The 23,506-nt window shown below is 63.6% G+C and overlaps 4 protein-coding genes across 4 annotated transcripts; all 4 read left to right on the plus strand.

Moving 5' to 3' along the window:
• The first annotated feature begins 5 nt into the window (after window positions 1–5).
• CHLRE_03g205921v5 (uncharacterized protein) lies at window positions 6–4,017 on the plus strand. The gene is made up of 5 exons (XM_043061495.1): window positions 6–1,098; window positions 1,289–1,447; window positions 1,785–2,072; window positions 2,341–2,460; window positions 2,720–4,017. Exons 1-5 carry the CDS (start codon window positions 121–123, stop codon window positions 3,809–3,811), a joined length of 2,637 nt encoding a protein of 878 aa, XP_042926669.1. The 5' UTR covers window positions 6–120; the 3' UTR covers window positions 3,812–4,017.
• Window positions 4,018–4,105: 88 nt separating this feature from the next.
• CHLRE_03g206033v5 (uncharacterized protein) lies at window positions 4,106–10,207 on the plus strand. Its single transcript, XM_043061498.1, has 11 exons — window positions 4,106–4,759; window positions 5,298–5,382; window positions 5,498–5,571; window positions 5,724–5,769; window positions 5,921–6,284; window positions 6,407–6,896; window positions 7,080–7,210; window positions 7,392–7,567; window positions 7,850–7,970; window positions 8,152–8,340; window positions 8,602–10,207. Exons 2-11 carry the CDS (start codon window positions 5,303–5,305, stop codon window positions 8,944–8,946), a joined length of 2,016 nt encoding a protein of 671 aa, XP_042926670.1. The 5' UTR covers window positions 4,106–4,759; window positions 5,298–5,302; the 3' UTR covers window positions 8,947–10,207.
• Window positions 10,208–10,425: 218 nt separating this feature from the next.
• CHLRE_03g206145v5 (uncharacterized protein) lies at window positions 10,426–12,451 on the plus strand. The gene is made up of 4 exons (XM_001699342.2): window positions 10,426–10,674; window positions 10,847–11,146; window positions 11,310–11,813; window positions 11,918–12,451. Exons 1-4 carry the CDS (start codon window positions 10,558–10,560, stop codon window positions 12,059–12,061), a joined length of 1,065 nt encoding a protein of 354 aa, XP_001699394.1. The 5' UTR covers window positions 10,426–10,557; the 3' UTR covers window positions 12,062–12,451.
• A 104-nt stretch (window positions 12,452–12,555) lies between these two features.
• Window positions 12,556–23,499, plus strand: CHLRE_03g206257v5 (uncharacterized protein). The gene is made up of 18 exons (XM_043061507.1): window positions 12,556–12,814; window positions 13,069–13,267; window positions 13,390–13,840; window positions 13,958–14,011; window positions 14,151–14,323; window positions 14,432–14,954; window positions 15,194–15,469; window positions 15,629–16,971; window positions 17,076–17,303; window positions 17,519–17,578; window positions 17,716–17,810; window positions 17,962–19,710; window positions 19,849–19,973; window positions 20,109–20,489; window positions 20,665–20,735; window positions 20,968–21,214; window positions 21,346–21,405; window positions 21,517–23,499. Exons 1-18 carry the CDS (start codon window positions 12,640–12,642, stop codon window positions 21,568–21,570), a joined length of 6,264 nt encoding a protein of 2,087 aa, XP_042926671.1. The 5' UTR covers window positions 12,556–12,639; the 3' UTR covers window positions 21,571–23,499.
• The last annotated feature ends 7 nt before the right edge of the window (window positions 23,500–23,506 follow it).

Raw genomic sequence — 23,506 nt, forward strand, 5'->3', positions numbered from 1 at the left:
CAAATGATAGACATGTATCATTGTTGGCGCGACGACGGTCTGCAAGCAAACTTGACCATGACGGTACGGGCATGCTAACCCTTTAGAAGTAATATTTGCATTGGCTTCTTAGTCCTTAGCATGTCGACATGTGTAGCGACGCCGCCGACGCGCAACCACATGATGCCCCTGCGCGTGGCCAGTCTTTTGCACTTGCGCAACGGCCCAGGTGCTGTTCTGCACGGGAATTGTAGCGATACATTGCGCCGGAGTGCGGTTCGGGGGCTCTTGTGGACCACGCCCGCGGTGGCTAACCCGCACGCCGCGGCTGACGCGCTGCCACTCGCCTCGTCGCCGCATGCTCTCGGACCCAGCTATGCCAAGCCCTCAGCCCAGCATTCCAACGATGCAGGCACCCAAATCACAGAAAGCTCAGCATCAGGTGCTTCCAACAAAAGCGCGCCTGGCGCTTCTGTTTTCCTGGAGCTAAACGGCAAACCGGCGGCATCGGGTTCAGGGACGACCAGCTCCGCCGCCGCCACCACCACCACCGGCCCGCGACAGGCGGGTGCCTTGGTCGGCGGCGGATCAGAACGGCCACCTCAGGCCACACAAGCAAACAGCAACCGGGACAGGGTAAACGCCGAGCGGCAGGGCGCCGGCGCCGGGCGTAAGCAGGGGCGGAGTCCTGGGACTCCAGGCACTCGGCCCTCGGGCCGGGGAGCTGGTGGTGGCGGCAGCGGTGCTGGAGGCGGGCGAGGCGACCGAGGCGCCGCCCGCGGCGGCGGGCCGAAGGCTGCGCCATCACCCCCGCCTCCACCATCGCCACCGCCACCGCCTCCGCCTCCGCCGCCGGACCACAGCAACGGCGGCTACACGCTTGTGTCCACACCTGAGGAGCTGGAGCTGATGCTGGACCAGCTGGCTGTAGCAGCAGCCGGCGGCCAGGCGGCGGGCGGCGGCAGTAGCAGTAGCGGTGGCAACGGCAGCACAGGCGGCAGTAGCAATAGCAGTAGCAGTAGCAGCAGCGGCGGCGGTGGTCATGGCCTGGGGGCGCTTGCGATAGACTGCGAAGGCCTGGAGCTGGGCCGTCCTGGCGGCAAGTTGTGCCTGCTGCAGGTGCGGGGCCGTGTGAGCGGCATGAAACCGACCCGGTTGCCTGCTTGGACGCGTGGGCAGCTTATATACCGACCGCATTAGCTCCTACATGCCCTGCCTAGCGTGATACATGCCAATGACGGTATGGCTGGTGCTGTGGATGTCTCTTGAGGTAACTTCCCGCGCTCTCGCGCACTCGCGCCTGCCGCAGCTGTCTGCCCGCGTGGGCGGCCGCTCCGGGCGCTGCCTGTCCATCTGGTTGGTTGACGTGGCAGCACTGGGCGCCCGCGCCTTCGCCCACCGCTCCCGACAGCCCGGGCCAGGGCTGGCGGGGGCGCCGTTCAGCCTGCGGGGTCTACTGGAGGACGAGGTGGGGGCGGGGTCACTGAGGGGAGGCACACGGGCATGAGCCGGGGGGACCTGGAGGCCTGGGGGCCTGGGCGCCTGGAGAATGAGAGGTGTGGTGCCTGTGCTCCACACACACAATGACTCCAGTGCACGAGTGGGCCTGGAGAGCCCAACTCGGTATGCCCTTTACCCGCACACGCGTGCGGCATCGGGCAGTGGTTGTGCCCATGGGTTACACAGCCCGGTCCCCCCCTGCAAGGTAGCTGCAATGTTATACCTTCAGCCAACACCCTTTCCTTGCTGCCTGCTTGCCCGCCCCTACCCCAACTCCCACCTCCACCCCACCCACACACGCACAGCACGTGCCCAAGCTGCTATACGACGTGCGCAGTGACGCCGCCGCGCTGTGGTCCGAGTACGGCGTGCGGCTGCGCGGCGTCACGGACCTGCAGCTGGCTGACGTGGCGGCGCGGCAGGCGGAGGAGGGCGCGCGGCGGGCGGCCTGGGTGGAGGGGCTGGTGCGCTGCCTCAGCCGGCGACTGGCGGCGGACGGGCGCGGCGGCGCGGGTGTGCCGCCGCGCCTGGCTGATGACCTGGCGGCGGCCACCGCCATTGCCAAGCGCTACCATGACGGCGGCAACACGCAGGTGCGGGCGGGCGGGCGGGCGGGCGGGGGGCGGGCGGGGGTTCAGGAAGATCGGGAGGTACTTTGAAGGGAGACACATTGTTTGTGTCATATGCGGATGCGGATGTCTCTGTTACGAGAGACACATTGTGTCATACTACATCTCAGGTTCTGTGCGCCTGCGCCCGGTGTTGATTGCGACATCCATGAGCCGCTCCACCAGTGCACGCCTGCAACGCACGCCTGCGACCCTCTCTCTCCCCCTCCTCCTCCGCTGGCCCCTGCCGCAGGTGTGGACGCAGCGGCCTCTGACGCCCGAGCTGTCCGAGTACGCGGCCACGGACGTGCGCTACCTGCACGCGCTGGAGGAGGCGCTGAGGCGGCGGCTCAGCCGGGAGCTGCTGGACAAGGTGCCGCGGGGCAGGGGGGGGAGACACACGGGGGCACATGGGGACATGGGGGCTGGGGAAGGGATACACAGGGGGGGTGCTTGACTGCTAGGGGCGGGGTTAGGTACGGTAGTGCGTGGTTGAAGGCCAAGGGACGGGTTGTGAAGACACGAAGGAGAAAGGGTTACGGGGATTGGTGGGGCGTGGGGTACCTTCGTGCACTGAGTTCGGGGACATTTAATAACACCCGTCACCACTCGCACCGCCTGGATGTGCACAGGTGGCTGTGGAGACTCGCAAGCGCATCACCACACCCGCACCCAACAGCAAGGACGCCCGTGCGGCGGCACCGCTCATGGTCTCTTCCCGCCCTGGCAGTGGCAGCGGTGGCGGTGCCTCTCTTGTCGGGACAGCTGACCGCGGCAGCGGCAGCGGCAGCGGCGCCACATCCTCAAGTGGCGCCGGCCCTGCAGGGGCAAGTGGGGGCGCTGGCGGCGGCGGTGGCGGCGGCCACATGGGTCTCATGGAGGGGCTGGTGGCGGCGCTGCTGCTGCACTACGACACTGAGCAGCGGCGGCGGGAGCAGCAGGCGCAGGCACAGGCGCAGACTCAGCGGCCGGTGACGCAATATGGGACCCAAGCCGCGTCAGAAGGAACGTCGTCCACAGCAGCAGAAACTGCCGCTGCTGAGACCACACCTCCCACACCTGCAACCGCGGCCAACCCATCGTCATTCTTCCCACAGCCCCACTCGCAAAGTTCAGCAGCCTCAGGCACACCCAGTAGGGGTGCAACGGCCGTTGCTGCTGCTTCCGCCCCAGGCCCGGCTCCCGGCAGCGGCGGCTCCAGCGCCACACGCAGCGGCGGCCTAGTAGCGGCGCGGCCGCCGCCGCCTCCCCGGCCGCCGCTGCTGGTGCCTGCGGAGCAAACACTGGACACCGCGGCGCGCGAGCTGCTGGAGCTGGGGCTGCGGCCCGAGGCCCCGCGGGGCGCCTGGGCCGCGCCACCGCCGCGGCCCAGGCTGCCGCCAGCTACAGCCGCTACAGCCCAGCCGTCACCAGTTGCTGGCCAGCCGGCAGCAGGCGGTAGCCTTTCAGGCGGCAATAGCACCGGCGGCGGTGGAGAGGGCTGCAATGAGGCCACGCAGGCGGCGCCAGAGGGGGAGTTGGGGGCGCTGGAGGCGCCGGAGGCGGCGGCGGCGCGACGGGCGCGGCTGGCCGCGGTGTGGTGGCTGCTGCGGGCTGAGCGGGCGCTGTCGCAGCCTGGTTCCCGGCTGTTGCAGGATTTGGCGGTAGCACGGGATCCGGGGCTGCGATGGCTGGTGGGGACGGCAGAACCGGGGGCCGGTAGAGTTGGTCGGCGGCAGGCTTGAGGAATAGCTCAGTATGCAGGATCTGAAACCTTGAGCGGGCTAGAGCGGGCGGCCAAGTCGGGCGACGGGGACCGCGACTACTGCCGCACGGTTGAAACAAGAAGTACAAATGGCCTACCGCTTGTTTATGCCAAGCATTTTGCCAGCGTGTCAGCGCGGATGTTTGGAGGCATGCCACACAACCACACTTCTCGTTCTCGGAAGTCGGAGCGACATTCCGTCGCACTTCAGCGGCAGCCGCTGGAGCGCGCCATCACATCCATTTATTATTAGCTTCCAAGCTATTACGAAGTCATCCTGCTTCTGGTTCTGTAGAAACAGCGACGGAACGGCGTCCCCTGACCTTTTCGTAGAATCCGTCAACACTCTACCTGGACAAACCAGCGCGCTGGACAAATAAGGCAGGATACAATCTACTTGAAAGCGTCAGAAGCGGGGGTGGCTCGGTAGTCATGCCGGATTTGTAGTGCCGACCATAACTATACTTGATGCACCCAGACCGACTCAAACACGTTAACTGACTTGTAAGCGGATCACACATAACCGAAGCACATAGAAAGGACCTGTGGCTCCACCTTACGAGCCCGTTTTGATAACACGACCGCACACATGCCGATTCACACGGCGCGCCGGGGCGCCGCCTTGTTGCCCGCAACAGGACTTCTATTTCTATTGCTGGCAGCTGTTACAGAAGCGCATCCTAACCTATGGCCGTTGACAAGCTCACCGTGCGATTCGCACCCGGCAGCAAACTATAAAGGCCACGGCGCTCCAAAGCCGGACAGGTATGTTGCTGCGACATGCTTGTATCACTGTATATCTGTGCCTGAAACCGCCATGCGTTAACCTTGGCCACATTGCATCGTCCGCAGCGCCATCGTGTTTGCTGTGACGCAAGGAACAACTGCGAAGACAGCGCTCTGTGCGGGTCAGACGTATACCGTTACGGTAAGTTGTTATTGCCGGAGTGGAAGTGCGCGCGGTGTCCGGCGTACCTCCTTCCTGTGCTGGTGGCCTTCCCTTCCAAATGGCGCTTGTTCAGAAGCCGACGTGTCACACTGTAGCTGACTGAGTGTCGCGCTTCTCGGGAACAGCTCACTTTCTGCTCAGCGTCTCACTGCGAAAGCATAGTGCCTGACACAGGAAATGCCACGTTCAGGGACTGCATGCAGTGATTGCAGCAGTACGGCGTGTTTGCGCCTGCTGCTTGCGTTGTCGGCGGCTGCACCCAGCAGCAGCCTGCCCAGGGAGTCCCTGCACTCGTGCAGCCTGCACCCCTCACACGGGCCCGATCACCAGTGTGTTCCCCTAAGGTCCTGCCCCCTGTTGATGCATCATGCCGAACTGGCTGACACGCCGCTCTCACTCCTCCTTTATTTCCCGTCGCCTCACTACTCCTGCACACACACACACACACACACACACACACACACACACACACACACACACACACACACACACACACACACACACACACACCGCACAGGTGTCATGGGGCACCTCCACGCGCGAGGCGCTGCTCACGGCCAGCCAGGGCAGCCTGGGCAGCACCGGATCGTGGTGCGTGTCCGGTGGGATTGGGGATGCAATGCCGCATGGCCGCATGGGTAGAGGCCGCCGGTTGTTGCTACGTGGCTTGCGCCCCTGACTCGATGCCGTTGCACCCGCATCTATACTGTCCCACAGCCCGAACAAGAAGAACTACCTAACTCCCGCCGCGAAGCAAACAGCCACGCTGACCCTGCCCGCCACGGCTACCGGTAGGCAGGCCTGCAGTCACCCTGCTGTCCTACGATCAGTCGTACCAACATACTTGCGGTTTCGGGGCATGCCCAGCTTGGCTTGCGTGTCAATTGGCCTGTGGGATTGGACTTGATGCCCTCAACACACCGTGCACACGTCCCCCACGCAGGTAGCGTGGTACTCAAGGTCACGTGCGCCAGTGGCGAGTTCGACTAGTGAGTCAACAGCTTTGGTAGCCACGTCACCAGTAGCTATGGCGGGGTGGGCGCCTCATTGCATTGTGCGGTGGCGGGTCAACTGTGCTATAGCTCTGTCATGCGTGTTTTCCACAGCTAACGTGTCGGCTTTGTGCCCACCTAACCGCAGCTTCCATCAAAGCTCGGCTACCTTCGCCATCGACCCGACCAGCTGTGCCGCGACGACCACGACTACGAGCTCCCCAGCCCCCGCGACCACCGGCGCCACCACCGCTAGCCCTGCGCCCACCACCTCAACCACCACCCCGACAGCCACCCCCAGCCCCAGCCCCGCCACCTCAACCGGCACCACCACTGGCACCACCACTGGCACCACCACTGGCACCACCACTGGCACCACCACCGGTACCACCACCGGCACCACCACCACTGGCACCACGATTGATACCACTGGCACCACCACCGGCACCATCACCGGCACCACCTCCTCCACATCCTCCAGCACCAGCGGAGGCAGCTTCAGCGGCGGCAAGGTACGATGCATACAACGAGTGTGTCTCTCACGGCCCTTTGCTTGTCAATGCCCAGCGGGCATAACGTAACAGCGCCTTCATGCCCCCTTCTGCTGCCACCCTTACTTCCTTGCCGCACCCAGACCTGCGTGACCTCGGACCTGGGCTATGACTGCTCCCTGGCACTCAAAAGCGGCGCCGTGCTGCACTGGACCCCTGGCGGCGCCTCGCCGCCGCCCAACGCCTGCACCTCCGCCGCCACCGCCACCGCCTCCAGCTCCTCCTCCTCGGCGGACCTGGTGCACATGGCGCTGTCGTCACCCCAGGCCGGCTACGTGTCCATTGCCTTCGCGGCCAAGTCGGGTGTTATGAGCCCGGCAAACGCGCTCATCGGGCGCATCGACGCCAGCGGTGCCGCGCTGGTCGAGGCCTACCCGCTTGAGGGGTACGACGTGGGCACGGCCGTGGCGACGTCAGCGTGGGGCGTGGAGGGCGCGGGCGTGGTGTTTACGAGCGCCGGCGGCACGGTGCTGTGTTTCTCCATTCCCGCCAGCGGTCTGTCCGGAGTCGCGGGCCGTCGGCGTGGGCGCGCACTGGCGCAGGCGGCATCCAACTTGGGCCTGGACGCGACCGGTGAGCCGAGCGAGTGCTGGGGTAGGGGTTGCGAGGGCGTGCTGGCGGCGCGGTGTAGTGTTGTTAGATACACATATATACAGCTTCATTCACACATGCACATACCGAATGGCATGTATTGTCCTTCAGCTTACTTTGTCCGTTCCATCCAAATGCACATCACACACACCGCGCACCCCGCAGCGCTGCAAGTGAACTGGGCCGTCAACGACTCGCCGGACCTGGTGACGCACATGGCCAAGGGCGGCCTGCAGCTGAACGCCGTGTCGGGCTCAGCGGCCATGGCGGCGGCGGAGAAGGAGAAATTCGTGCAGGTGGGTTGGAGGCCACGCTTGGAGGCTCATGGATTTGTTTCCAGCAGCTGCCGCTCTGTGCGTTTGTGCCGCCCATGCTCACAGCCTCACACGCTTCTCCTCACATCTCCCCCACATGCATGCGTGCACCTCACACCTTGCTGCTGCTGCATGCATGCTGGGCCATCACCTACCTGCGCAGGTGCACGGCGCACTCATGGCCCTGTCCTGGAACTTTTTGCTGCCTCTTGGGTTGCTGCTGGCGCGACACCGCTGGGCACTCAACGGGGCTCGCTGCGCCATGCCCACCGCCGCCAACGCCGACGGCTCGCCGGGCGACCTGTGCGCCAACAACCACTGCTGCGCCAAGGAGATTTGGTGAGCCGGCGGGCGGCTGTTGGTGCCTGCTGGGTGATTGGGCTGGGCTGGGCTGGCTGCTTGCTTGGGAGCAGAAGGCGCTAGCTTAGTGGTAAGTGCCTTGGGGTGGCCTATCTGTTTGTTTGCGCTGGTTAGTGCTGATGGCAGTTGTCCATTCAGCTGCAGCACGTTGCTCATGCCGCCGTCTCCCATCATCTAAACACGGTCTTCTTTTCGGGTTTGGGAATTGGGTTGAAACCGACGTACGTGTTCTCACGCTCCCGCCACCCCTACCTTCCACAGGTTCTACCTGCACGTCAGCTGCCAGTGCGGCGGCCTGCTGCTATTCCTCATTGGCTTCATCATCGCGGTCGTGAAGCTGGAGGTGGAGGGAGACATGGGCACGCCACGCGGCGCACACAAGGTGTGGCGGCACAAGGCCCTGGCATATCGTATGTGCATGCATGACAAACGCAAACGACGAACGCGAACAACGTGGATGAACATGCTTCCTGATGGATCTTTGGCATGGCGTTGGCACATCTTTGCGTTGGCACATCCTATGTTGTCTGAGTGAAATCACCTTCGACTCTTCAAATGAACAGGTGATGGGCTATCTGGTGGCGGCGCTGGCGGGGCTGCAGTTCGTGGTCGCCTTCATCCGGCCCGCGCCCGGTGCGCCGCGCCGCCCCGTGTGGAACTTCCTGCACCACAACCTGGGCCGCGGTGCGCTGCTGCTGGCGTGGGCCACCGTGTACCTGGGTGTGTACCTGGCGCACCTGAGCTACGAGCAGGTGCGGTGCTGCTGGTGGTGGTGGCTGGTGGTGGACAGCGGGGCGGGACGGAGGGGGTTGTTGTCAGCACTTACGGTACGGAAACGAGACCCTAAGAGGAAAGTGGAGCTGGGGGGTGGCGTGTGCGCGTGTTGCCTTGCCGTTTGTGCGTTTATGTGGCAAGTACAGGGATCTGCTACTACAAAGGAGGTTGCTGGAGGCGCACTCGCCTGCAATACTGCCCGCTGCTGCGCCCTCCTCTCTTCCTGTCGGCGCCCGCAGGTGCTGGCCAGCTGGCTGACTCCTCTGGTGGCAGTGCTGGCGTGCGTGCTGGGCATTGACGGCGCCCTGACGCTGGTGCGCGGGCCGCTTCTTCACGCGGTGGTGGCACACGCCGCCCGCCTGGCCAAGGTGGCAGATGCGGAGAAGGGGGCCGCGGGAGGGCCGAACGCCAACTGCGGAGGCAAGATGCCTATGGCGGCCAAGGCCAACTCAATGGGCCGTGTTGCGCCCATGCCCCTGCTGCTGACGGCAACGCCGGACGGTAGCGACGGCATGCGTCTGGGCGTGCCAGCGGCAGACTCCATGTCGCCGCCTGTACCTACGGCGCCCATGATGCCCAACTGAATAAACCAGCATGCTGAAAGATTGCTGCCTGGCCGGTATTGGGGCTGATGACACATACATACAGATTGACAGGTTGTGGGCTTGGCGCTCTAAGCCAGATACAGATAAGTCCACCAAAGCTTGATCACGTCAGCAGCTTGCTTACGTTTTATCACCTAACCCATTCGTTTTCCTATAGTCATTCCTTTACCTGGTTCGCTCCTTGCTTGGAGATTGGTAGTCCATGCGCTCAAACTAGCATTTTTCCCCTGGTTACGGTAAGTACGAGACTCGTGATGGGTTTCTTCGCTTCGATTTTGATGAGTGTGGCGGTTGCTCTGGAGCGTGTGTGTTTTATGACGCTGCCAGCAGTTTATGATGGGGTATATACACAGGGGCGTGGGCATGAAGACTCGTATGCACACCCAGCAACACTGCACGTTGGGCGCTGAGCATTTGTTCCTAGCGCCACAGTGCTTGTCGGCGGCGGATGAGTGCACAACGCATATGGGTGCATTCTGCACATGCAGCTGCATATCCATTCATTGCATGCAGGGGGGGCCTGCGCATGAAAAGCGGTGAAGTGCCGCGTCCTCAGAAACGCTTTCTTGAGGTTTGCAAGCAAGCGAGTCGTGACGTGAGCTCGATGTGCGCGAGGGGGCATATTCAAAGCCAGCACATACAGGTGCATTAGTATCAAGCGGCGCATGGGTGCGGTGATAAAGGGTATGAGGGGACACGGCTTGTTACTGCACGCTTGTTATTCGTGTGACTTGTGCGTCCGGGGCGCGTACAGTTGTTACACACTTACACGTACGTGCTCTTTGGGAACGACGCTGAACTTGTCAGCCGCAAGGCGTGACGCTTCATTATAGATGCTTTCCTGTGCTGACTGGGAGCAATGGATCATGGCCCTGAAAGAGTGTCGTATGCGTGTGAGATTGCGGGCGGATGTTGTCATGGATGCTGGCTTCTGCCGCTTAGAGTGGGCCGCCAGTGCCACTATTAAAAGGGCACGAGACCCCGCGCACCCACGCCCCGCACCCCTGCCACAGTTGGCACGGTGCTGTGCTGGTTTAGGGAGACGTCTAAAGGACGCTATAGATGGCTGCTTCAGGTTGCAGTTGTTGAGATGAACAGCATGATGCTGTGACTGCCAGTGGCGCGTGGGGCTGCGCCTGGCTGCCCCGGGGTGGCCCGGTTGGGCTACCGGTAAATAATAAAGAGCAGGTCGGTGTGCGGAAATTTGCGTACATACGTATACTTGTAACGACACGACGTTGATGGAAAGCCAAGAAGCTGAGATATAAGTTTAACAGCTGGGAAGCTGGACTCTCCTGGGAGGCCAACAGGCGCCAGGATCGAGGCGGGTCAGGGGGCAGGGGCGTGGGGCAGGGGCCAGCTGGGCCAGCGACCAGGGGAGGACAGGACTGGCCCATGCCAACGGCCCGATAACGGCCGCCCAACAGCTTGTAGCCTTATAGTTGCTACATCAAAGATAGAAATATCCCGAAAGCAAATCTACATAATTAAATATACTGCTGAGTTCGTTCTTTGCCGTAAACCAACATCCCAGTCGTGTCAACTCAATTTGCAGACACCTTGCCCAGTCCATTGATAAAGCTAACTAACATGATTCCAATGCGCCGGCTAGGTAACCTGGCTTATGCTGCGGTGCGCGGGAGGCAGCACATCCGCCATGGCATCCTACGGCAGTCATTCGCGACACGCGCTGCTGCAGCATCTCAGGTGGGGCTTCAAGGCCGGAATGCCCAGCTTTCAAGTATGTCACGTATCAGCAGCCGCATCATGGCGGATGTCAGCTCTTCGAGTTCGCGTGATGTCGGCATGATGCATGGCTTGACATGACTGACGTTCTGATAGCCAACCCCGAACCGCGCCGTCGTCTGTACACGCTCAGGATGGCTCGATCCCAGGAGCACCAGTCAGCGCAGAGGCTCCATCCAGGCCACCGCCCCGTGCACACAGCACGGCCAAGGCCACGGATGCCATGCGCCTGTCCACCGGCAAGCGCACGCACCTGCACGGCACCGCCACGCTCCGCCACTTCTTCCCCGACGCCGCGTCCGCCCTGCTGTCGGCCAAGCAAGGCAGCCAGGCCGTGACAGTGCACCGACGCCTGGTTGACGGGGGCTTGAAGGGCTACCACGTCCTGCTGTCGCACAAGCTGTCTGCCACCTCGGCGTCAGGGTCGTCCAGGGTGAGTCCACAGGGTGGAATGGGGTGAACCGAGGGAAGTTGGCGGGGCGGTCAGCCCAGCCGGAGCTGCTGGACTGAGCCCGCCGGCAGACTTGTACGCGAGCGATATGGCCACGGCCTGGCATGAACCCTCTCCTCGATCCTTCCCGTGCACACTCCCACAGCTGCTGCTGTCAGGCCTCACGTACTTGCTGGCGGACACCGGGCTGCAGCCGGGCGGCTACGTGCGGCTGGCCTGGGGCCCTGAGGTGGCGGTTGCGGAGGGCGGGCAGCAGCAGCGCCTGGTCCTGGTGGAGGTGGCGCCGGAGCTGGAGCTTGAGAAGGAGCAGGAGGAGGAGAAGGAGGAGGTCGTGTCCCAGCCGGCACAGGTCGGCCCCGCCAGCCCCGCCGCCGCTGCAACCGCCCAAGCGCCTGCTGCTGTGCCCCTGCCCCCTGCTCCCGCCTATGACCCGCTGTTCACGGACACGTTGCGGCTGTCGATGGGGCGGCGCAACCGACTCAACGGCCGCGTGACGCTGCGCACCTTCTTCCCTGAGGCCACGCAAGCGGTCATAGCAGCCCAGGGCGGCAGCGAGACCGTGCAGCTGCACTGCCGCTTGGAGGGCACTGGCGGCCTCAAGCGCTACGACGTGCTGCTCTCCTACACCTCATCGAAATCAGGGAACAATGTGAGTGGCTTGGCAGCTCGGCTCAAACTGTATGTTCACGTGCACCTGCATGCCGTAAATTGTCACCCCCTGATGACCTCGTGGTTGGCTGTGCTGCCGTGCAGGTGGTGCTGAGCGGCCTAAAGCGATTCATGGCGGAGACAGGGCTGCCGCCGGGCGGCTATGTGCGGCTGGCGTGGGGCCCGGAGGTGGCGGACGTGGAGGGTGGGCAGCAGCAGCGCCTGGTCCTGGCCGAGGTGGTGCAGTAGTAGTTGCCGCGCCCTCGTGAGCGCCCTTGCGTTGGGATGGAGTGAGACATTGGAACACGCGAGGGTTGGGGCATGTACTCAGGAAGCAGATAGTGAGCTTGTGTATATATAAGGTGGTGCTGTTCTCTCCGCGGTGGGAAGAGTTACACTGGTGCAGGCCCGCCACTGCCCGCCCGTACCGGTCTCGCGGGCGGGGGATAACGTGCCTTTGGCCTTTGGGAACCCCAACGGAACTGCCTCGCAGTGTAGGCAGATTAGCTGCTTTATGTTAAATCAACTTAATACCCAAGAGTAATCAACGTTTCATACAGAAGCCTTTTGTCAGCATGAAGCTGTCGCGGGCTAAACGACGGAAGAAGTGCCGTGAAGTGGATTTAAGAACTACTATACGCTTCAGCTATGTCTAGGCACGCGTTGACTAGACCACCGCCGCTCGCAAAGGGGGCAACTTCAGAAAGTTAATGGAGTCACGAACTCTCCTTTCTATGGTTCTCCTGGCCGTATGCCAGCTTGCAGTCAAGTCCTCAGGGGCTCTGCTTGCGGACCTGAGTCCTGTGGACCTTGGGAATTCCGCCAGAATGCTGCAGGTCCCGGTCGGCGTTTTCACCGCAGACAGCGGCAGCCTACTGGAGGTCTCAGCGAGCGAGAAGCTGGCGTTGGTTGGGGCCGGGGACGGCTCCGTGCTGGATTTGCGGGTGTTCGGCCAGCCGGCGGGCCCTGGACCCGTCGTGCCCGCGTTCCGGCTGCTCTCCGGTGAGCGTTTGATCCCCTTTGGTCGGAGTATATTTCTTCGTCAAGAGTAAGCAAAGAGCGCCTTTTGGGGGCTACCCGTGGTGTGCTCCGTACCTGCTGGTATGGGCCAGGGCCAATTAAGCGTTGCGTGCACTTGCGTGCCGCTGGGCTGCTGGGGAACTGCCGAGCGGGGTACCCGGTGCGCTTGCCCGGCACCAACACGTGCACCAATGCCCATTCGCCAGTTGATGAATCATATGTGCGAATGCCCGCAGGCGACTCCTCCTTGGAGCTGCGCAACCTGACCCTGCTACTGCCGCCGCTGCCTGAGGAGGCTGCCACAGCTGCTACAGCCGGCTCTGCCGGGGCACTCCCTCCCAGCTTGTTGGCGCATGTGATTGAGGCTGTGGGCGGCGGCGGCAACAGGACGCAAGTGGTGCTGCGGAGAGTCACACTGGTCGCGGGCGCATGCAGGTGCGGTGGGTTTGGGGGCTTGGGGACTTACGCCGGCGCTCAGCTGTGACACGGCCGGTTGAAACATGCAGCACAGCGCTCCTGGCGTTGCCACATTATATGCCGCTCCACCGATTTCGCAGTGACCTCGATGTCCACCGGAGCTTCTTCTGCCACGACCTCAACCGCTGGCGGGCGCGAGTTGCGGCGTACGATGAGCCCACCATCCTGGGAGGGACGGTCCGGTACGGCAGCAGGGCCCCCGGTGGCGGCCTGATGGCGGTGGGCTCAGCAGCTGACAGTGGCGGCGGTGACACGCCGCCGCTTGCACAGCTGCTGGACTGCACAGTCACGTGCGACGCAGGAGTCAGTGGCGGCGGCGGCACGGGCAGCAGCATCAGCACGCCATATGTGGCGTCCGGGCCCTCAGGTCCCTGGGACTGCATGGCAGTCACGGTGTCGGACAGTGCGGGTCTGGCGGCGCTGCCTGACTTGGTCGCCTCGCAGCTGGTGCTAGCTGGCGCAACGGTGCTCGTGTCCGTGGAGGCCGGCGCCCCAGTCCGTGTCAACCCAAGCACCTGGAGCACAATCAAGGCGAGGGCGGCCCTAAGGCTGGAAGTTGGGGCTTATGAGGATTGCACGCAAACGTCTGATCATGCTCGGAAATAAAGATCACGCACGTATTAAACCGCGGATCCACCTGCACTGCAGGTCCGCGTGCAGACGTCCATCTTCTTTGTTGGCCGCGGCCGCGCAGCGTCCCTGGTGAGCCTCAAGCTAGCGGGCACACGGCTCGGGCATACCGTGCCGTACGTTAGGTTCCGACAGTGCGCGCCTCTCTGCTCTCTGCAGACAGCACTTCTCTGTTCCTTACCCCTGCTTCTCCCCCGCCCCCTCTCAACAGCTCGACTTGGCGGGGCTGCAGTCAAAGCAGTTTGCGGACGTGGACAGCCACGTGATGAGCCAGGGGCGTGTCGGGCTGATGGACATGACGCTGATGGGTCTGTCGTACCCGACACGTGCGCTGACGCAACTCGAGCTGATGGCGGCGTGGGTGCACGCAGTGGGCATCTCGGGGTGAGTGAGCGCAACGTGTGCTGGTAACTCCTTGCAATCTGGCCTTCGCTCGAAGCCCCTTGCAAGCTACCAACAAATGTACCGTATGAACCACCTGGGCACCTGCAGGGTACTGGCGCCAAGTCTCTACTTCCACACAGATGGTCGCATTGCGCCACCCGAGGTGATGGCCTGGATTAAGAACGTGCGCCTGGCCCTGCCAGACGCGGAGGCGGAGTGGTGGCGCAACGCGGCGCCGACTGCGGCGGGCGGCACGGGTCTACCGCTGTCGAGTAGCGGGTGGACAGGGCCCGCACTCTCGGACCCAGACACGCCGCTCAACGCCTGGGTGTATGGCGCCTTCCCGCCGACCGCGTCCCCCAGCTCACGGGCGGCGGACCCAGTTCGCCCGCCGGAGCGGGAGGCGGGGCCGGTGCGGATACACTGGCTTGGGCTGCGCGCGTGCGACTACTGCTGGATTGCGCCGCTGTCGCGTGTGCTGGAGGCGGCGGCGGTGCAGCAAGTAGGGGCAGCAGCCGGCAGCACCAGTAGTGGGACCGTGCTCGTGGCGCAACCAGCGCCGTCACCGCCATTGGCACTGAGGAGCACGTGGCCTCTGGCGGACGCCCTGGGGTCCGACGTGGCGCCCAAGGTGCGTGTGCGTATGTGATTGGAGAATGCAGAGTAGGCGCGCAACATGTGCGTGCATGATATGTCGCATGCTGCCAGCACGCCAGTGGGGGCCACATCGGCACCTGCATCGCCCGGGCGTGGCCATGTGGTGTCCCCGCTCCCACCGCACCCATGGTGCCTTCCCGCTCCATCCGCGTGTCTGCATGCAAACGCCGGTGCCTCTAATTGTCATGTATGTATGGTTTCATTGAACAACAGGTGCCTCTGAGCCACGTGATCTTGGTTGTGGGCATCCGCGGCTCTCCCTATGTGGAAATGGCGTCCGCATGCGGCGGCAGCGGCGGCAGTGGTGCAAGCAGCGGCGGCGACAGTCCCGCTTTGTACGTCATGCCGCCTGCCGACTACGAGTCCGTGGCGAGCATGTACGGCGGCAGTGCGACCTACACCGGCCGCCTGCGCCGCAGCACTGGGCTGGGCGTCAGCATGATGCCGCCGGCGGGGGACTACTACGACATTGCGATACTGGGGGAGGCGGTGAGTGGACTTGTGGAGGGGCTGGTGTCCGGCGTGGCGTGGTGTGCAGCGTTGACCATGCAGGCGCGGCCGGGGTGGCACCGAGCATGTGAGCATGTGAGGGATGGCGCACGTGCGTACTGCTTCCATACAAACACCCGCGCCCTCTGTCGATTGCAGAATCCGTCCGTGACGCTGGGCGGCTCTGGAGGCTCCGCTGGCTCTGGCTCTCGCTGCGTGCTGCTGCCGCCGCCCGCGTCCCAGTCCGCTCCGGGCCCCACCACCTGGGACATGACAGACCTGTCGGACCGCATCCGCATCCGGCTGGGGCCGCCCGGCAGCAGCAGCGACGGCCCCTCGCTCCAGATCCAGGGCTTCACACTCTACAACCTGGCGCCGTACGCACAGCCGCAGCCGCCGGAGCCGCCTCAGCCCCCACCGCAGCCAACAGCTCCCAGACCGCCAGGCCAGCCCGCCATAAATTTGGGCGAAGTGATTGCCATTGAGATAAATGGCCAGCCGGTGGACATCAGCGGCAATGTTGTGACGGGGAGTGGGAGCAGCGGCACCGCGGCATCAGAGGCCACGAGTACGGATGGGGGCACGGGCGGCACTGCGATTGCCACAGAAGGATTTGCGGATGGCTCGAACGGTGGCACAGCAACTGCCGGCGGAGTTTCTGGCAACATGGACAGTGGATCAGCCAGCAGCGGCACCAGCACCAGCACCAGCACCACCGTCAGCAGCGGCACCGCCGTCAGCACCAGCACCACCAGTAGCAGCAGCACCAACGATGACAGCAGCGGCAGCACCGGTGGTAGCGGTGATGCCACCGCTGCGGCGGCCCTGGCCACTTCCGATGCCTCCACGGACGGGGTGGCAGTCGGCGTGACGCTTGACAGCGGGCTGGTGACTGCTGCCCCTTCAGCCTCCACAACAGGCCCCACGGACGTCGTTGCCGATGGCACAGCCGTTGTCGGCGGTGCCTTGACGCAGGGCGCCGAGCTGGGTGTCGTCACGGGCGGCGACGTCGTCACGGGCGGTGGCGGCAGCGGCGTGGGTGCAGCAGTGGACGGAGCAGCTCCGGGAGGCCCGCTTGTCGGCGGCGTGGCTGTTGCCGGGGTCGATGGGGCCGTGGACCCGTCGGGCGACACAGGCGGCGTGGCGGGTGGCGTGGCCATTGGGGAGGTTACCGGCGTGGTGGAGACGGGGGGCGGCGGCAGCGGCACCTCGACAGCAGGTGGCAGCAGCGGCGGCCGTTGGGACACCGGCGCTACTGGGGGCTGGACAGGCGGAGGCGGAGGCGGCGTCTGCTGGACATGCCTGCTGCGGCCGACACAGCCGCCGCAGGCGCCTAGCCCTCCAGAAGCGCCGCCCTCCCCTCCAGAGGCACCGTCGCCTCCGCCTCAGGCGCCGTCAGAGCCGCCGTCGCCACCACCGTCGCCTCCGCCTCCCCCTCCACCAGATCCAACCGACCCCTACCACGGCCTGTCTCTGGCCCTGCCTTTCTTCAAGTTCGACAGGTCAGAACCGGAAATGCAACGCATGGGCATCGTTTCTCAAGTATGACCCATCGTGTGCGATAACACAAACAATGACGCTGCCATCCACGTTTGCTCCCTCACAGGTTCAGCCCGCTGCTGTACGCGTCGCCGCAGTCCTCGCCATCCGCCGCGCTCCCGCCGCCGTGCCGTCTGCCTCCGCTGGCGCTGGTCAACTGCAACCTGGTGGTGCCGCCGCCGGAGCTGGAGCTGCTGAGGAGGCTGCTGCAGGAAGCAGGCAGGCTGCCGGCAGTGGATGGGCCCTCCGGTGGCACAGAGGGGCCGCAGGCGGGCACGACCGCAGCAGGAGCAAGGCGGCGCGGGCGGAGGGCGCTCCCGGGCACGGGCGGACGGGGCTTGCAGCAAGAGCAGGCGGGCGCAAACAGCAGCAGTGGTGCGGCTGATGAGTGGTCGTGGGCGCCGCCTGTGTGGCCAGCAGGCGTGCCGCCTGCATCGGGGCCCGAGGTGCCCCTGCCGGCGCAGCTGCTGGCGTGTCCTCGCTCGCTGCTGCTGTCCTATGCGGCTGTAGCCGAGGTGGCGGCGGCGAATGCTACAGCCATTCCTTCCGCCGCATCTCGTTTCTGGGCTGGTGAGCTGCATACGTGTGACGGGGTTGACTGCTGTTGCCTTCATACGTGAGAGGGAGGCAGGCAGGTGCTTGAAGGCCGTGTGGAAGGGAGCACAACCCAACCAATGCGCTTCAACCCTTCTTCTCCCCCACTTCAGGTCCGGCCGGGACGTTGTGGTCACCTCACAGCTGCCCGACGACGCGCCCACAGGCCTGATGCCAGATTTGTGGAGGGCCGAGCGCCCGTTTTACTGTGAGTGCAGACGCAGGACGGCGGGGCCCCGTCGGACGTGTCTGGCCTGGGAGCAACATGGCTTGTGTTTTTTCCTAGGTAGTGGTTGCCCTCCATACGGTAACCTCTGACCGCGCTCCTTCCTTCGGCTGTCCCATGCGTCTGCCCGCAGCGCCTCTGCTCGAAGAATCCTGCTCGCCCCCGCCGCCCGCACCGCCGTCACAGCCCTTCGTGCCTACCAGTCCACCACTTCAGCCACACCCGGCCTCTCGAGTGCCGCCGCCGGCTTCAGGCGCAGCTGGTGCTGGTGGTGGCGAACGGCTCCCGGACGGCACCCTGGACCTGCCGAGTGACGCAACGCCGGCGGGCGCGGGCTTTGCAGCGGTGCCTCCTGCGGGTGGCGCCGTGCCAGGCGCCGTCCCACCCGGCGTGCAAGCTAGTAGCATTTCAGGGGAAAGTCACGAGGGAAGCGGTCGCAGCACCAGTGGCAGCCGTAGTCACTCGCAGCCTGCATGGGTGGTGCCGGTGGCCGCAACGCTGGCGGCGGCAGGCGGGCTGCTGCTAGCAGTGCTCGTTGCCGCCTTGGTCGTGGGCCGCTCACGGCGGCGGCGCCGGCAGGAGCTAGCCACCAAGTCAGGCAAGTGCGCCAGTGATGACTCAACTCACGACATGCACAGCCGCGGTTCCAGCAGCGACCAGCAGAGCCCTAGCCACCGAAACACACGCGGCGGCACGCCGAGGGGCGGCGGCTGGACGCTGGTCACCAACCTGCTGTTGTCTGCGCTTCGCTCCAGCTCGGTGGGCAGCGGTGGCGTGCGGAGCAGTCGGCGGTCGTGCAGCAGCAGCAGCACCCCACGCAACGCCAAGGATGCTGTCAGCCTGGGCAGCACTGGCGTCGGCGGGGAGAGCGGCCACGCTGTGCCTGCAGGCGCCAACGGTGTGGTGAGCATGGTGCTTGAAAGCCAGTCGGAGCCGCTGCCCAATGTGCAGCTATCGGCGGAAGCGGCGGCAGCTATAGCCGCGGCACAGGGCTCGCGGCTGTGGCGGTCTCTGGACTTGAGCCGCCTGCTCAAGTCGCCAGAGACCCGGTCTGCGTTGAGTCGCGCTGCAGCGGGCGGCGCGGGCGGCGCTCCTAGCAGCAAGGTGGTTGTGCTGTCAGCGGCGTGCCGTGTCAGTCCCGTGGCCGCCCAAGTGGTTTCAATCCGTGCAGTGGCTGAGAAGCAGCAGCAGCAGCAAGACCGTCAGCAGCAGATGCAGGTGCCAGGGTGCCGTTGGACCGTCAACGGCATCCCTCAGTTCTCGTCTGAAGCAGCCACGCTCGCCAGCCCGAGTGGCACGGACGCCACCGGTACTGGCACCGGCACCGGCTCCACGGGCTCTCCAGCCGTGCTCGCTAGCCCCGCTACGGGGGCTGCCACCGTCACGGCCGAGGTCGCAGCGATGTTTGCAGAAGACGAGGCGACAGCAGGCGGTCAGAAGTCTGATGAGGAGCTGTGGCTGGAGTGCGTCATCGGGCGCGGCGGCTTCGGTGTCGTGTACCTGGGCACCTGGCGCGGCCTGCCAGTGGCCGTGAAGACGCTGGTGGTGCATGAAGCACTGCTGGGGAACGAGGGCCGCCGCCGGCAGCGTGCGGTACTGGAGGCGGCGGTGTCCTCCGCCCTGAGTCACGCGAACGTGGTGCAGACGTACGCGTTCGATGTGCGGAGGCTGGGGGAGCTTCCGGGCATGGGGCGCGGCCGCTTTGCGCCGCCTGCCCTGGAGGCAGTGGCAGAGGAGGAGCACCCGGAGGGCCAGGAGAGCCAGGAGAAGCCACTGGAAGCTCTTGCATCACCGTCGGCGCATGGCACCGAGGCGGACTCCGTGTACCAGCTGCTGCTCATTCAGGCGTACTGCGAGGGCGGCTCGCTGTGGGAGGGCATCGGTGAGTCCAGGAGCTCTACATGTTACGTTTATTCAGAAGCATGATACCTCATCATCCGCCCTGGTTCACCTTTGCTGCGCCTGTCGTCCCACAAACGCTAACCGGGCCCTTACAACCAAAATCATTCGTTGCTTGCAGAAAGCTCGCAGCTGTACATGGGCCTTGCTCCCGACAGCCTGGGCGGTGTCCTGCTGAGTCTGTGCCTGGCACTGGACGTGGCGGCGGGCATGGCGCACGTGCACGCAAGAGGCATCGTGCATGGGGTGAGTTGGCGGGGATTGCTGGGCAGGTGCATATGTCATCAGAAGGGTACGATCCCCATGCCTTGTCTCGTTGCTCGTCCCTGAACTAGATGCGGTCAATTCATGTTTGGTTTCCCTGGTGCGGTTCCCTTGCAGGACCTGTCATCAGGAAACGTCCTGCTCTCTGCGCGGCCGCCGGTCGTTCAGGCCGCAGACCTACACTCGGCGTCGGCGTGGGGCTTCTCGCTGGGTGCAAGCGGCGATGCCAGCGTGGATGCGGGCTTGGGCGGGACCTCCCGAGCAGGCACTGGCGCGGCAGGGCCGCTGGCGCGTGCGGAGCTGCTTGTGGATGGGCATGGCGGCGGTGTGAATATGGCAGGGCCGGAGAGCGAGGAGGCGCAGGCCGCCGCCGCGGAGGCCGCTGCCCGGGCGCTTATCGCAGGTGTCACGCTGCCGCCAGTGACGGCCAAGATTGCGGACTTTGGGCTCAGTGCGCGCATGGGCGAGGGCCAGACCCACGCCTCCAACTGCTGGCAGGTGGGTCCCATCCGCCAAGCATGTCGGCAGTCACTATCCAACTTCCGTTGACGGTCGCACACACCCAGCAGTCCAAAAGCATGCAAACGTCTCGGAGTACCCTTGGGCGGAGCCTAATCAACATAATCTCGCCCCGCTGCGCCATCGCGTCCCTGCGGCGTTTCCACGCATGCAGGGCACGCCCACGTACACAGCGCCGGAGCTGGAGCTGGAGGGGCGGCTGAGCAAGGCTGCGGATGTATACAGGTGAAGGCAGAAGTGAAGCGCGGCGGCAGGCTCAGTCCACATATTAATGCCACTGCTGCCACGCAAACCGCGTCGCTCTCTTCCCGTTGTACAATGGTGTCTGTGCTAATTGCCACCAGTCAATGGCAGTCGTGTGCTTCAGGCCACGTCTTCAGCCTGCTGTCCTGACGTGCTCACACCTTCTGGTCTTGACACCCACGTCTTTCCTACCCCTGCATTTCCCTGTGCACAGCTTTGGTGTGGTGCTGCTGGAGCTGCTGACGGGGCAGACAGTGGATGGGCTGTTGTCCATAGCATGTATCTTTGCATCAGATGCATCCACCTCGCCGCCGGCCGCCAATGGTGAAAGCCAAGCCGCCTGTGGTGTGCCGCCGCTGTCCCTGACCGCGCGCGGCGGCGCAGCTCACGCAGCGGCCGCGCTGCGGTCGGCGGTGCCGAAGGTGCTGCAAGTGCCTCACACATGTGACAAGGAGAAATTGGTGAGTTGAGTTGACTTGTCGCGCTGTGGTGCCGTGTGGAAGGGCGCGCATCAGTTCATGCTGTCTCGGCGCAGCAACAACGCGCCGCGCTCTCCTGACCACGCATGCGAATGCTGCCCACATGCTTGCAGGCGTCTCTGGTGCAGGCGTGTCTATCCCCCAGCCCACATGCAAGGCCAACATTCATGCAGGTGAGTAGTGCGCCAGATGCTAGCATGGTAACTTCGAGCAATGCAATCCTGTGCTGCCAAACTCTGCAAGCTTCTCATGATTATTCCCGCCATGTTTGCGGTTACGTCCAGGTGCTGCAAGACCTTGGTGTCATAATTGCAAGCCTGGACTCCAGCATGTCTTGATAGCTAATCGCTCATGCCTTCGTGCTGCGGGAACAAACTGGTTGAGGAGACCATCCACCCGTTCTGGTCCCAGTCAACGCCAGGCCTAGTTTTGGCACATGGCCAAGCAACGTGGCGATGTGTGCATCGAATCCGGGCTGCATTGGTGTGTTAGCACAAGGAACGAAGCACGCAAGGAAGCACGCGAAGTCTGTGTGTATATTCTTTTATTTGTGTGCACGCTGGTTCGCATTTGCATGCGCGCGTTGCGCCTGGCGCATGGTGATTAAGGTGTCAGCTATTAATGTACTGGCGCATCTTGTGATTGAGGTGTCAGCTATTATATGTGTCAAAAACAACAAAATGAAGCCCGCCCAGACGGCGTCGGAGTTATATACGGATACCACCAATACTTCTTTTTTTTATACCTACCAGTACTGAGCTTGTGTGTGGGTGTGGGTGGGTGGGTGGGTGGGTGTGGGTGGGTGTTAATATGTGAGAGAGCGAGTGAAAGAGAAAGAAAGGAGAGTGTGTGTGTGTGTGTGTGGTGGGGGGGTGAAGACAACCAGTCCAAGATTGAAGTCCAAAGATGGCCGAAAAGAGAGATTTTGCTGCATGCTGGGCTTGTAAGCCAGGCTGTAGGTGCATCGAGCTCCACTGCGGTGCGGTTGCGGACCATGCATTGCCCCCTCCCTTTCCACACGAGATCCGTTGGACGTTGGGTGCTATCGATTCAGGTCATAATGAACACGTATGAATGATATCAGCACGTGATGTGGCCGGGGATGGAGCATTGCAGTAGTACTACTGAGGCTGCCGATGTGGTATGTTTGTGTTCGGGCGCAGCTCCAACCGAGGCGGCAAGGTGTGTGTGTGTGTGTGGGGGGGGGGGGGGGCGGCTGGATGGTGTGTGTGTTTGTGCGCATGCGTCTTGTTTGTGTACATGCGTGTGCTGGGGCTGTCAGGTGAGGACAGCAACGCTTCTGGAGCACAGCAGCGTTTATCACGCGCGCTGAGTACGCATCAATGCAGTGGTTATGAAGAGGCTGGGCCGTGCCGGCACACACCCTTCGCCCATCGGGCCCGGGCTCGCTGGCTAGATCACCAAATGCCAATTCTACTTCAGACGAGCTCATATCGCCCTCCCACGTCACCAGCAAGTTACTAGTGTACACGTGAAGGTACTGCGAGCATGAGGGAGTCAGGGGAGCCCTGTCTGGTGTTGGGGAAGGCCGGGAGCCCGGGAAGCCCCCTATCCGCCCCTCAGACGTCCCCGCATGGGGAGGCCCGTACGGCAGTGGGGCAAACTCTGGACGAGGGTTCTATTACGCTGGAAAGTTTCCTTAGCCTCACGTAAGGGTAGATTTGCCATTTTGCCATCGGACGCTTGTCGCTACCAGTGCTGTGAGGTCGTGAACACAAAATTGGACGGTGCCCAAAGCGCGGGTGAGATTTTGGGTGAGTAGCTTGCGGTACCTCGCTTGCGGTACGGTACTTGCGGTACCTGAGTTGCTTGCGGTACCTTAACGGAACTCCGGCGTTTGATCAGCCGCGCGCTCATGCCTCAACGTCGCAACTTGACTGTTGAATGCTGGGGTCCGGATACACACTGCACTTTACGGGACTACGCAAACCTGGCCCTTGCCCTGTGCCATCGCACACGTGCCTGGCTGCGTTCCGGGTTAGCTAGTTCAGTTTGACTGCGGTCAGCGTTGTCTCGACGCATCGCAGCTTAAATAGCTGTGGGCTATTCCACGCCAGCCCCAGCCGCACCAGCCGTCTTCACCAGCTGAGTGTCTGGCGCTTTGGGCCGCCGACTTCCGTAGCTGTCCATGACGCCTGGCGCGACGTTTATCTCATCAAAGGTACGCGTACTGCTGTGTCGTGCTCACGTATTTCATTCTGCCTACCGCACCATTGATGACCGGAACGGTGTAAGAGGGTTAGCGCTGCACAA

This window comes from Chlamydomonas reinhardtii, chromosome 3 (assembly GCF_000002595.2).
Source record: "Chlamydomonas reinhardtii strain CC-503 cw92 mt+ chromosome 3, whole genome shotgun sequence".
Classification (NCBI taxonomy): domain Eukaryota; kingdom Viridiplantae; phylum Chlorophyta; class Chlorophyceae; order Chlamydomonadales; family Chlamydomonadaceae; genus Chlamydomonas; species Chlamydomonas reinhardtii.

What these genes read in the sequence shown, in the direction of transcription:
- CHLRE_03g205921v5 (XM_043061495.1), top strand. Translation starts at nt 121, where the DNA reads ATGTCGACATGTGTAGCGACGCCGCCGACGCGCAACCACATGATGCCC. An exon ending in ATGACGGCGGCAACACGCAG is followed by an intron (nt 2,073 to 2,340) that starts GTGCGGGCGGGC and finishes CCCCTGCCGCAG; the next exon opens with GTGTGGACGCAGCGGCCTCT. An exon ending in GCCGGGAGCTGCTGGACAAG is followed by an intron (nt 2,461 to 2,719) that starts GTGCCGCGGGGC and finishes GGATGTGCACAG; the next exon opens with GTGGCTGTGGAGACTCGCAA.
- CHLRE_03g206033v5 (XM_043061498.1), top strand. Translation starts at nt 5,303, where the DNA reads ATGGGGCACCTCCACGCGCGAGGCGCTGCTCACGGCCAGCCAGGGCAG. An exon ending in GCCAGTGGCGAGTTCGACTA is followed by an intron (nt 5,770 to 5,920) that starts GTGAGTCAACAG and finishes ACCTAACCGCAG; the next exon opens with CTTCCATCAAAGCTCGGCTA. An exon ending in GCAGCTTCAGCGGCGGCAAG is followed by an intron (nt 6,285 to 6,406) that starts GTACGATGCATA and finishes TGCCGCACCCAG; the next exon opens with ACCTGCGTGACCTCGGACCT.
- CHLRE_03g206145v5 (XM_001699342.2), top strand. Translation starts at nt 10,558, where the DNA reads ATGATTCCAATGCGCCGGCTAGGTAACCTGGCTTATGCTGCGGTGCGC. An exon ending in CGGCGTCAGGGTCGTCCAGG is followed by an intron (nt 11,147 to 11,309) that starts GTGAGTCCACAG and finishes ACACTCCCACAG; the next exon opens with CTGCTGCTGTCAGGCCTCAC. An exon ending in CATCGAAATCAGGGAACAAT is followed by an intron (nt 11,814 to 11,917) that starts GTGAGTGGCTTG and finishes GCTGCCGTGCAG; the next exon opens with GTGGTGCTGAGCGGCCTAAA.
- CHLRE_03g206257v5 (XM_043061507.1), top strand. Translation starts at nt 12,640, where the DNA reads ATGCTGCAGGTCCCGGTCGGCGTTTTCACCGCAGACAGCGGCAGCCTA. An exon ending in TTGCGATACTGGGGGAGGCG is followed by an intron (nt 15,470 to 15,628) that starts GTGAGTGGACTT and finishes TGTCGATTGCAG; the next exon opens with AATCCGTCCGTGACGCTGGG. An exon ending in ACGACCGCAGCAGGAGCAAG is followed by an intron (nt 17,304 to 17,518) that starts GCGGCGCGGGCG and finishes ATGCGGCTGTAG; the next exon opens with CCGAGGTGGCGGCGGCGAAT.